Here is a 12,470-nt window from a genome sequence, read left to right on the forward strand (position 1 = left end):
TACTTTTAGTAAATTGTTAAGCAGAGTCGTACCTGAGTTTGGAAGCTTGAGGCAAAAGATAAAATATGGGTCCTCTTATTATAATAACGGTAAAGTTCGGTTCACGGATAACAAATATAATAAATAGTATATAAATACACATAAACAATATATTACATCAATAATATGTCCACAAATATTTGAAACAATGACATAAATACTACTCATATAGATGTTTTAGATGCGCTAATAATTTTTAAATTTGTGTAATCTAATTGTCAAACCATTTATCTGTCAATATACAACATAATCAGTCCTTTTTAGTATACCCTATAACATTTTTATATCAAAGATAATTCTTAATTATTTCAACTTGAGAAAACTTTTTTTTGCTGATATAATTCTTCCTAATATGGTTAAAAAAAATTTATGGCCAATATTAGTATTTAAAATTCAATCATTCATTTTTGTCATATATAATAGCATATATTACTCTTTTACATTTGTTTTAGCATCTTACGACAATTAACTCCAAATATAACTCCTCACTATTAATGTATGAACGTTTATTGTTACTAAAAAATAGTTGAAGCTTCATACAAGACTTCTTTAATCTTAAGGTTTATCTATTAGTTTCTCCATTTTTTTTTTTTGAAAAAAAACTCAAAAATTTATTGATATTGTTTAAATTATTCAAACTAAATTTGAGAAGAAAATTATTCTTCATCCATTATATAAAAAATATTAAATTTGGTATTATTTTTATTTAACATTGGTTATTTGTTTTTTTAAAAAATTCAGTGAATACCAAATTAGCGCGCACACACACACATACATATATATATATATATATATATATATATAATTTTTAAAATAAAATTGGGCCACTTCCATCGTCGGGCCCCGAGACGGAGGCCTCTTTGGCCTTATGGAAGGTCCGACCCTGTTGTTAAGTGAAGGTTATGTCCATTGAAGATGAAATTAATTCCGAAAAAATATCAATGTTTATAATCAGATAACGTATCATGTGTGTGAGATTTTTTAGATTATAGTTATTATATGAGTACTTTACAACAGACCATTGGATCTTATGTAGAGACCACTTAATCGTTCATTGATCTAACAATTATGCAGTGCACAACACCGTAAAAGATCCGTGTTCAATTTATGTAATCATAGACTGCAAACTATTTTTTTAAAAAAATTTTTATCATCACCTAAAATGCCAAAATCAAAAGAATGAGACTATACAACAGATAAAATATAAAATTAATATAATAAAACTTGACTCACGTAGAGTTGTAACAAAATAATATATGTATAATGAGAAAATAAAATATATTTTTGAACAACCAAACACCGACAGCTCTCATAATCATACATTTAAGACTAAATAATGCAAAATGACAATTATTAATGTTATTAAAAAATGGTTCTACATTGAGTGTGACTTCCTAACCAAAAATAGGAGGAGATTGACTCTCTACTCTCCTTCTATACATACTATATACTGAAAATTAATTTTTATTTTAAACAAAAAATTTTTTTTTTCAAAAGGATATTTAATATTTTAAATTATTTTTTTATCATTACACGAATTAGTTTTTTAGTAAGAGAGATGGTATAAATTTTTTTCTTGTTGGATAAAGGGAATTTAATGTATAATTTTGAAGTTTTTTTTTTTTTTGAGAGAATTTTGAAGTAGTTTTATATATATTGTAGAGCGATAAATGTGAAAAGCAGGGGCATTTTAGTAATATGACGAAGAAATAGAGTCCGCCGACAGCTCAGTTGGTAAGCTTTGTGTAGGGAGTGTGACCGGCAACAGGCGGTTGCAGCCAAAGTACAGTCTGTCCACAGCCACTCTATGGGTTGGAATATATGATGTACAACTTACAACCTTCTTCCACCCTAAAACCAACAAATTACAATGAAATTGACTTGTGAAAAGTCCCCTTTAATTAATTATTATTTATTTATTTTTACTTAAATCCAATGGATTTGAGATACTATATTTTATATTCAGAGTATATACAAGAACGACACATATATTTTATACATGCGAGATACTCATTTTTCCAGTGAACCTCATGCATGATGATAAATGTCTATATTTAGACACAATCATGGAAGTATTGTCCTAAACATAATATGAAATCTTTTCGGAATGTGAGGATTTAGTTTTAAAAGTTGACATCAATGTATATATCTGATATGTTCATCCATACTGTATTTTGCCTCACTTATATGATATATAACAATTATATAACTATGTTTGTTTGTTTTTTAAATTCGATTTCTTAATCTTTGTTCTTGTGTTTTTCATAAATTATTCTATTCAAAAACTTGAATGACTTAATTTTAGAATAAGGGATTACATTTTATAAATGGTTAAAACTTCTATAAAAGAAAATATGAAATATTTAAGATGAATTTACTCAAATAAGCTCTTAACGTAACTATTGCCCTAGGTGGAAAAATGATTAGTTATAATTTAACTTCAATTTGTTAAAATCGAGAAATGATATATGTACAATAAATGTTACATACACGGTCTCTTTTAAAATTCTAACTTTATCTCAAATAAAATGTATTTGAGATTGTTTTGTAATTTAAAAGTAATATACAACTGTATATTTTACATAAATAATTTATCGTTAAAAAAGAATAGACAAGTCCCACACATTAATAATTATTCAACGTTTAAAAGCAATCATGAATAACATTTAAATTTCTTATAGTTTGAAAAGGCTGTCCTAACCACAACAAAATGACAAATCTAAAGATTGGACCTAAAAAATGATTTTAAACAATTTAATTTTTAGCTAAAAAAATGTATTTTATTTAGAGCTTATATTATATGTGTAGCCGACAGAATATCACCGTCTACCGGTTGAGGTGGTAAAAAAAACCTTACGTTAATATATTAGACGAGAAAATAGAGAGCATTTAAGCAAAGGAGGAGAAGTAGAGAGATAGAGAGTGAGAGATGGCCGATTGATTCAGCCTAAGAATCTTTCTCTCATTTTCACTTTTCAGCGCGGATTTCTGTTGGTTTTTCAACTAATTTGTGATTATACTGAAGAAAATCATGGAGGCAAATGCTGGGATGGTGGCTGGATCTCACAAGAGGAACGAGCTTGTTAGAATTCGCCATGATTCTGACAGTGGGGTATGATCTTTTTCAACATGCATTTGGATTTTTTTTTCTTTCTCTTTTGACCTCCTCTGTTCTTGATTAGTGTTCTTGGTGGTGGATCTGAGGTGGGGAATGTTGAATTGGGACTTGGATCTTGTCATTGGGTTGTTAATTGTGATTTTCTTTGAGATTGCTGGTGATCAGCTGAATGTGTAGTGGATTTATTGATAAGTTTGATGTGAAATTCTTCTTGCTGATTTGGAAGATCCATTGACTGATTCCAGTGTAGTGTTCCCCTTTTGACTAATTATACTAAAATTGGTGGTGTTGAGTTTATTTGAGTGATGGGCTCAAATGAAATTGCGAGCTCTGTGTTTGATCTGGCCATCCCTTGCTTGGCTCTCTTAAATTCTGTTATTGATCACTGTAGTAATCGTGCAATGTGCAGGCAAAGCCCCTGAAGAATATGAACGGCCAGATATGCCAGATTTGTGGAGACACTGTTGGAGTGAGTGCCAATGGCGATGTATTTGTTGCTTGCAATGAATGCGGATTTCCTGTTTGCAGAGCTTGTTATGAATATGAACGAAAAGATGGAAACCAGTCGTGCCCCCAGTGCAAGACTAGGTACAAGAGACACAAAGGTTAGTGCGCTTCGTAGATTCCTTGGCGTTTGGGCTACTTATATTATATTTTGAACCTTAGTTGATATAGTGGTTTTGCATCTTTCAGGGAGTCCACGAGTTGACGGTGATGATGACGACGAGGATGAAGATGATTTGGAAAACGAATTTCTTTACTCTCAAGGAAAGAACAAGGCTAGATCTCAGTGGCAGGGAGATGATGCCGATTTATCTGCATCTTCCAGGCGTGAGGCTCATCAACCAATTCGTCTTCTTACCAATGGACAGCCAGTAAGTTAATTGGACAGTACTTTGTTTGCTAGATTTCTCGATTATGGTGGTTTCTCAGTTTGCCTACTAGATGCAACACAACCATCTTCGTATTTATCAAATTTTATTTATCATGATTGACAGGTCTCCGGTGAGATTCCCCCGTCTATGCTTGACACTCAATCTGTAAGAAGTACATCTGGACCTTTGGGCCCTGGAGACCGTGTTCACTCCCTTCCTTATGTTGACCCCCAGCAACCAGGTATGGACCTATCAAGATTTGTTTTAATTTATCATTCTTTCATCGGACGAGTTTTCTCTGAGCACTGATAATGTCATCAATTTTTGTAGTTCCTGTGAGGATTGTCGACCCTTCAAAAGACCTGAATTCTTATGGACTTGGGAATGTTGACTGGAAGGAGAGAGTGGAAGGTTGGAAACTAAAGCAGGACAAAAATATGGGGCAAATGGCCAACCGATACAGTGAAGGGAAAGGAGATATTGAAGGCACTGGGTCAAATGGAGAAGAACTACAAATGTGAGCATCTTCCTTTTTTTTGTTTTTGTTTTAATCATACTTTGACAATAAATGTCAATGACTGATAGCTCACTCATTAATCTTTAGAAATAATAATTATGAGTATCATTAACATAAGTAAATTGCAGCTCTGTATAATTTAGGTCATGTTGTTACTTTTATGAAACTTGTTTATGTTAGAGCTCTCTCTACCTTATCATAGGGACCACTGATAGTTTGTATTGATGACAGGGCTGATGATGCTCGCCAACCTATGAGCCGTATCGTGCCTATTTCTTCTTCTCATCTCACTCCTTATCGAGTCGTAATCGTACTTCGATTGATCATCTTGGGCTTTTTCTTGCAATACCGTTGTACTCATCCAGTGAAGGATGCTTATCCTTTGTGGTTGACATCAGTCATCTGTGAGGTTTGGTTTGCTTTTTCATGGCTTCTCGACCAGTTTCCAAAATGGTATCCCATTAACCGTGAGACGTTTCTTGAAAGACTTGCAGTGAGGTTGGTGAATTTTCTTTAATTCCCACAGTTTGGTCCTTCATTTCTGAGATGAAATGATTCATTGGGTTTAAACTTTCCCCTTAATATGTTTTATATGTTTGCAGATATGATAGAGAGGGTGAGCCCTCCCAGTTAGCACCTATTGATATATTTGTGAGTACAGTGGATCCCATGAAGGAGCCTCCACTCATTACTGCCAACACTGTGCTGTCCATCCTTTCTGTGGATTACCCTGTCGACAAAGTCTCTTGTTATGTTTCTGATGATGGTGCGTCTATGCTGACCTTTGAAGCACTCTCCGAAACTGCGGAATTTGCCAGAAAATGGGTACCTTTCTGCAAGAAGCACAACATTGAACCCAGGGCCCCTGAATTTTATTTTGCTCAGAAGATTGATTACCTGAAGGACAAGATCCAGCCTTCTTTTGTGAAAGAGCGAAGAGCAATGAAGGTGAATGTTAAATATGATCAATAATCACATTCTTTTAGACTTTTATTTATTTACTTTACCTCCTTATCCTTTCTACGTTGCATCTGCGTTATCTTATTTTGATCGTCTTAATTTTCCATCATGCATTTTGAGAATTAGCAAGACAACGGGTCTAAAAGTTAGCTTCATGAAATTAATTTAAAACAGTAACTTTATACGATTCAATACAAGTGTCTCAAGCTAGACTTGTACCAGAGGAGAAGTGGGCTGAACTTATCGTTGAAGTGTCTGCCGGAAGTATTAATTCTATATACATGCACTGGTAAAAATGTTCTGAAACCAAACAATTCAGTGGTAACACGTGGATTGAATTTGACAAAAATGTATTGCAATCAAAATGCATATTGATAACCATCATCAACAAAAATACTCTACAATCAGAACATGCAAGTATAACTGTCATTATGGTACCAAAGACAACTCTTGTTAATCTTATGTGATGAGACAAGAAACAAAAGAGAAATGTAGCATAACCGTATTGACATTATTTTTCTGCAGAGGGAGTATGAAGAATTCAAGGTACGCACCAATGCTCTTGTTGCCAAGGCTCAAAAAATGCCTGAAGAAGGATGGACAATGCAAGATGGAACTTCTTGGCCTGGGAATAACACCCGGGATCATCCGGGAATGATCCAGGTATTTTCTTACTTCGATGTGTTTTTGCATTCAGGCTATGCCTTTACTATTTACAATGTTCTAATTCTCATCTCTTTTTTAATTAACAGGTCTTTCTGGGACATAGTGGGGGTCTTGATACTGATGGAAATGAGCTTCCTCGGTTGGTTTATGTTTCTCGTGAGAAGCGCCCAGGATTTCAACATCACAAGAAAGCTGGAGCTATGAATGCTTTGGTAGGTGATTTATTTTATTGGGGGCACATTATGGGTGAGCCCGACTTCAGTTACATCACAATCCCACTAGCACCCGCTCTTTTGGTGACATGTAATTAGGTTTCGAATTTATCTGTGTGCTGTAGGACGTGTATTTAAGCCTATATGTGAGGTTTGTGACGAATGAAAGCCTAAAATCGTCCATTTTTTAATCACCTTCTTTCTCTTTTTTTTTTTTTTGGTAATGTCAAGTGGTTACTGAATTTCTAATGATAATGTTTATTGTGTTTCAGATCCGCGTCTCTGCTGTCCTCACGAATGGAGCATATCTTTTGAATGTCGATTGTGATCACTACTTCAACAACAGTAAAGCTCTTAAAGAAGCCATGTGTTTTATGATGGATCCCGCTTATGGAAAGAAGACTTGCTATGTGCAGTTTCCTCAGCGTTTTGATGGCATCGATTTGCACGATAGATATGCTAACCGCAATATTGTCTTTTTTGATGTAGGTTTCACTTGACTTTGTTACTACTTAAATTTTGAGATCCGAATATCTCTCTTGTCCTTGCATTTTTAATATTGATATGTTTTCCAACTGCAGATCAACTTGAAAGGGTTAGATGGCCTTCAAGGCCCTGTTTATGTGGGAACTGGATGTTGCTTTAATCGGCAAGCTCTGTATGGATACGATCCAGTCCTTACAGAAGAAGACCTGCAACCAAACATTATTGTTAGAAGCTGTTGTGGCTCAAGGAAGAAGGGGAGGAGGGCCAATAAAAAGTACATTGATAAGAATCGAGCTATAAAAAGAACTGAATCCACCATTCCTATCTTTAATGTGGAAGACATGGAAGATGGTGTGGAAGGTATTTGCTTACATAGTTTGATAGTTTTGTTTACCATAATGCATATTTAAGTCAAGTACTGTTCCCTGAGAATTGGATTATTTGGTCCCCCGCACAGAATTTACCCTGTAGTTAGTACGGTCAATTTGGATCAATTCTGGAAAACGATTACAGGGAAAAAAACAAACCTTTCATTGAACTCTTTAGTAAAAAAAAATGCAGGTTTTGAACTGTCTTGTTATTCTTGTGTTCACTCCTAAAGGTATATTTGTATCAGTGATTCTCTTAAAGGCAGTGGCTAAGCATTCCTTATCTTGTACAGGATATGATGATGAGAAGTCGCTTCTTATGTCTCAGAAGAGCTTGGAGAAACGATTTGGCCAATCTCCTGTCTTCATCGCTGCAACCTTTATGGAACAGGGCGGCATTCCGCCATCAACAAATCCTGCCACTCTTTTAAAAGAAGCAATTCATGTTATTAGCTGTGGTTATGAAGATAAAACAGAATGGGGCAAAGAGGTGATGTGAATATATAATGATTTATCCGAGTTTTGTATCTTCTAACATGAAAGATTTATCCTTTATATATAATATTTGCCTTTGTTATAAAAACTCAGTTGAATTTATTCCTATCATTTCAGATTGGGTGGATTTACGGTTCTGTCACAGAAGATATTTTGACTGGGTTCAAAATGCATGCTCGAGGATGGATCTCAATTTATTGTATGCCTCCTCGTCCAGCATTCAAGGGGTCTGCTCCCATCAATCTGTCTGATCGTTTGAACCAGGTCCTTAGGTGGGCTCTCGGATCCATTGAAATTCTTCTGAGTAGGCATTGTCCCATATGGTATGGCTACACTGGGAAATTGCAGCTATTGGAGAGACTGGCTTATATTAACACCATTGTTTATCCGCTCACCTCTATTCCATTGATTGCCTATTGCATTCTTCCTGCTATTTGTCTTCTTACTAACAAATTTATCATTCCAGAGGTGAGATACAATACAATTTTTGTGATTTCCTTCCTGAGTTATGTGATTCTAATACCACTCTTGTGCAGATAAGCAATTTTGCCAGCATGTGGTTCATTCTTCTCTTCGTCTCCATTTTTGCTACTGGCATACTTGAAATGAGGTGGGGTGGTGTTACTGTTGAGGACTGGTGGAGGAACGAGCAATTTTGGGTCATTGGTGGAACATCAGCCCATCTCTTTGCTGTCTTTCAAGGTCTCTTAAAAGTCCTCGCAGGAATTGATACCAATTTCACCGTCACTTCAAAAGCATCTGATGAAGATGGAGACTTTTCCGAGCTTTATGTGTTCAAATGGACATCCCTCCTTATACCTCCCACCACTGTCCTTATTGTAAATTTGGTCGGAATTGTGGCTGGTGTATCATATGCTATCAACAGTGGATATCAGTCATGGGGTCCCCTTTTCGGGAAATTATTCTTTGCTATCTGGGTCATTGTCCACTTGTATCCTTTCCTGAAGGGTTTGTTAGGCCGGCAAAACCGCACGCCTACAATCGTCATCGTTTGGTCTATTCTACTTGCATCAATTTTCTCTCTGCTTTGGGTGCGAATCGACCCCTTCACATCTGAGGCTACAAAGAAAGCTGCACAAGGTCAGTGTGGTATCAACTGTTGAAAAGAGTTCTTTTGAATGCCATCTTATAAGATCAACTCCATGTGACACCAGATACCTGTATTTCGTGTGTATAGACAGGAAAGTAAGGGGAAAAAAGGTCATGTTGGGAACCTCTTTAAATTATGTTGTGCCATTTCATATGTAGTGTCTAAACGAGGTGATGGATATATTTATTCATCAAACACTGAAGCCCATGTGATTTAGAATACATCATACATTTTGTATACGCTGTGTAGTGACCACTTGTGTTCTTGCGGCCCTTTTTCCCAGTACAGAGGTTCTTACAAACTTGTTTATTTATTATTTCGGCCGAGTAATTTGGTTATTTATCACCCAAAACATGTTTGATTTTGGCATTTTTCAGAGAAAATAATGATTCAACTTTATTACTTGATTTGATGAACCAGTGTCCACAGCAGCATTCCCTTCTTGGCATTAACTGATCTGTGAAATGGACTGAAGGGAAAAAGAAACCACCAGGATATAAAAATTTTTGGTGCAAAAGAAATGTGTACCAAATGATGAAACATTAGCCATCACCAAATCTGAGATTACAATTAAAATGCAGGAACAATTGTCTCTATAATCAGACTTGGAAGTAACAAAAAAACAAAAGATGCAGTAGCAATCCAAAGGCGAGAAAACGTGAGTGGGTTAAGTATGGACCTCAAAAAAAGGGAAAGGTCACGACCAAATAACATCCAGGTCTGAGTCTCAAAATTTTGGTTCTTCTAGGTATCAGGAAAATGACAACATTCACCAAGCCGACCTCGAAAAAAAACTGCATCCGGCTTCTAGCTTTGGTTATTTGTATCAGAGCTCTTCCTACGCGTCCTCTTCTTTTTCTACCAAAATTCTCTTGCACGCTTCATAACACATGAAAGATATCCCAGCTGCAGGCACCAACTTCAAGCAGCTCGGGCCGAGCCCTTTGTATAGACCTTGAATTCCCTCTCGTTCAAGTATACTGGCAAGAGCGTGAAGTACATTCCTATACACTTGCCTCCCACTGACAGCACCAACCTGCATGTGCTTACGAACCACTTCAAGAGGGAAGGTAGCACTACTTGATATAGCACCAGCTACTGATCCAATCAACAGTGTTTCAATGTTTCCAATCTTCTCCTGTTTGAAAATCTTTCTATAGGCCTTCCGTAACGTGTCATATGCACAGTAGTTGGCGGCAGAATATGGAATCACTCCGATGACACTGGGTGCAAGACCTCTATAGAGCTCTCCAGGCCCACCCTCTTGCAATATTTTAACGAAAGCGTCAAGCAGACCATTATAAACTCCTCTCTGCGGTATGGAAACAGACTATCAAGGGGTTGATACATAAATTTCCAGGAAAAGGAAAATGTTGGTTCTTTTTACCTGAATGGTCAATCGTGTCTTGACTAACTCAAGGGGATAAGTTAGCAGAGTTGAGCTTACTCCAGCACAGGCTCCTGCCACTAATGAAGCGGGAACAGGCAATTTGAATTGTTCTCCAGGTCTTGAAGATAAATTCTTGTTGACAGTGTCATAAACAAATAACTGTAGTAAAATTTGCAGGTATAAGAATGGGAAAAAACACAGTAGAAGAGTAAACTGTTAATACAAGTATTTTCCATATCTAAATATTTAATATTCTCCGTTTCATGAGTAGTGTCTCATATACCAGTCAAATAAGCAATGTTTTGCAGGAGATGGGAGTTTTAGTTATAGCTTCTTACACAGCAAATAACGGAGGAAGCACATAAAATGAATTATATTTTTAACATAAAGATTTATGATAATGTAAAAGAACCGACGGTCAATTGTGCCAATCACACCAGAAAAAAGAAAGGATGAGGAAAAGGACGTAGAAATGGGCAGTTACACTTTGATTAGAAAACGGGTAAGCTTCTAAATGAAGCTCGAATTTCCAGACATCAATAGTTTTCAATTATCTGTATATTGCCAAATCATACCCATTTTATATACAGAATAACTCAAAGCAAATCTCGTACATAGTATTGGGTCTAGGACAGTAGAATTATGAGCAATGCAACACGGACAGTTGGTAGAGAGGGTAGCAGTCACAGTAGTAGAATGTGGATGGTAAAACTAGCACATGCCTCAGAAGATATTGCTTTACTTATCTTAACATTAGTTAGTTCCTAGGAAATAAAGTCCCATGATGCTAAACAAAGAACATCAGCTAATAGCCATGGTCCACAAAGGTTCTTTCTAACCGTTCTATACAAGTGGTATGCTGTCTTTGACAACACCAAAAAGTCCAAGCACGGGTATTCTGCTTAGTCTTGACCGCCAAACATCACAAGATTATAGCACTAAAAGCCACACAGAATGTACAATTCATAACGAGAAGCTCCTTCAGTGCTCAAGCTCAAAACAGATTTACAAGAACACAAACAATGCGGTAATCAGCAAACAAAAGGCAGAAATACGTTATATCTAATCAAAATTCATGCCGCAGACAGTGAAAGAGCTAATATTGAAGTCTCAAACCCATTTACTTGCTCGACAAAATAGACAAAATGTTCCTAGCAATAGAAGGGAAAGGTATCCAGCTAACCACAAATCCATTGAAATCTATACGAAACAACTAAACAAGCCAGAACAGAATAAAGAAAAACAAAACATAAAACTAGCACAGAATATCAAATTGGCCAACAAAATTACTAAGAAAAAGAAAGATGAGAACCGAAACAAATCACACTTTTACCTCAATGGCCTTGCTAGGTGCAACTCGAATCACATTAACGAAATTACCCTTAAATAATCCAGTCCATCCATCTGCTTCCATAATATTGTGAAACACCTCAGAAGTTGAATGCCCATTACTGCCCACCATCAAGTGAGTCCTAATAGTCTCGAGTGGAGCCACCGCAGTCCTCGATATCGCCCCAGCCATTCCACCGCTCAATAATCTTCTCAACGAGGGATTCTTAATTTTAAGTCTGAGCCCAACTCCATTTTTCTTCTTGTTCGTCACCCCCTTTTCCTCCTCCTGCACACCTAAGATCTTAAACCCCTCGGGCAACGAAACATACTTCACAAATAAATCTGCATACGGTAATTTGAAACCCCCGTTTTCGTTGTTTCCCATTTGCCCCACAGAAGCAAAGAGACCGCCACCAGGGTAAAAGTTGCAATCTTGGAGATTCCACTGGAGACCCAAATCAGAATTAAACAGACACCCATTTTTCCTTACCTCCAAAGCTTGCATTTTTTCTATCCTACCCATCATCCAACGCCTCCCAAAAGACGCCCCACTGCCTTCTGCAACAGTTCGTGGACGCCTTTTCCAAATTTTTTCCCCAACTTCAGGGAGGATTGCCGTTTTAGAATCAAAATCCTCAAATTTAAAATATTTCAAGTTTCCAGACTCTACGGGAAAGCTAAATCAACAAAAGATACGATATAAGATAAAAACCAACTTTCTCGGAATAAATTACGCAATAAGAACTAAGAAACATACTTCCCCAAATCATTTCATGAAAGATTTATCTGTAAAAAAAAGAAAAGGGCTGAGGATTTGGAGGCGGAGAAATCAATGGGGGAGGAGGAGAAGGAGAAGGGGAGACAACTAACCCTTTTCCGACCCCAGAATGGAATGGAAACA

The 12,470-nt window shown here is 36.4% G+C and overlaps 2 protein-coding genes across 2 annotated transcripts; one reads left to right on the forward strand and one right to left on the reverse strand.

The window, feature by feature from the left end:
- Nucleotides 1–2,940: 2,940 nt before the first annotated feature.
- Nucleotides 2,941–9,084, forward strand: LOC140871646 (cellulose synthase A catalytic subunit 1 [UDP-forming]). The gene is made up of 14 exons (XM_073274254.1): nt 2,941–3,151; nt 3,567–3,762; nt 3,851–4,032; nt 4,156–4,273; nt 4,363–4,549; nt 4,781–5,047; nt 5,152–5,497; nt 6,035–6,172; nt 6,262–6,387; nt 6,660–6,872; nt 6,969–7,233; nt 7,535–7,731; nt 7,854–8,204; nt 8,273–9,084. The coding sequence occupies exons 1-14, from the start codon at nt 3,071–3,073 to the stop codon at nt 8,858–8,860; spliced, it is 3,255 nt and encodes a 1,084-aa protein (XP_073130355.1). The 5' UTR covers nt 2,941–3,070; the 3' UTR covers nt 8,861–9,084.
- A 239-nt stretch (nt 9,085–9,323) lies between these two features.
- On the reverse strand, nt 9,324–12,470 carry LOC140871686 (adenine nucleotide transporter BT1, chloroplastic/mitochondrial). The gene is made up of 4 exons (XM_073274322.1): nt 12,327–12,470; nt 11,571–12,246; nt 10,235–10,396; nt 9,324–10,159 (listed from the first exon to the last, which is right to left on the reverse strand). The coding sequence occupies exons 2-4, from the start codon at nt 12,093–12,095 to the stop codon at nt 9,686–9,688; spliced, it is 1,161 nt and encodes a 386-aa protein (XP_073130423.1). The 5' UTR covers nt 12,096–12,246; nt 12,327–12,470; the 3' UTR covers nt 9,324–9,685.

This window comes from Henckelia pumila, unplaced genomic scaffold (assembly GCF_033568475.1).
Source record: "Henckelia pumila isolate YLH828 unplaced genomic scaffold, ASM3356847v2 CTG_461:::fragment_3, whole genome shotgun sequence".
Classification (NCBI taxonomy): Eukaryota; Viridiplantae; Streptophyta; class Magnoliopsida; order Lamiales; family Gesneriaceae; genus Henckelia; species Henckelia pumila.

Coding starts and splice junctions, on each gene's coding strand:
- LOC140871686 (XM_073274322.1), bottom strand. CDS start 12,095: ATGATGGGTAGGATAGAAAAAATGCAAGCTTTGGAGGTAAGGAAAAAT. Junction 10,397..11,570: donor CACCTAGCAAGGCCATTGAG/GTAAAAGTGTGA, acceptor ATTTTACTACAG/TTATTTGTTTATGACACTGT. Junction 10,160..10,234: donor AGACACGATTGACCATTCAG/GTAAAAAGAACC, acceptor TCCATACCGCAG/AGAGGAGTTTATAATGGTCT.
- LOC140871646 (XM_073274254.1), top strand. CDS start 3,071: ATGGAGGCAAATGCTGGGATGGTGGCTGGATCTCACAAGAGGAACGAG. Junction 4,274..4,362: donor TGTTGACCCCCAGCAACCAG/GTATGGACCTAT, acceptor CAATTTTTGTAG/TTCCTGTGAGGATTGTCGAC. Junction 7,732..7,853: donor AAACAGAATGGGGCAAAGAG/GTGATGTGAATA, acceptor CTATCATTTCAG/ATTGGGTGGATTTACGGTTC.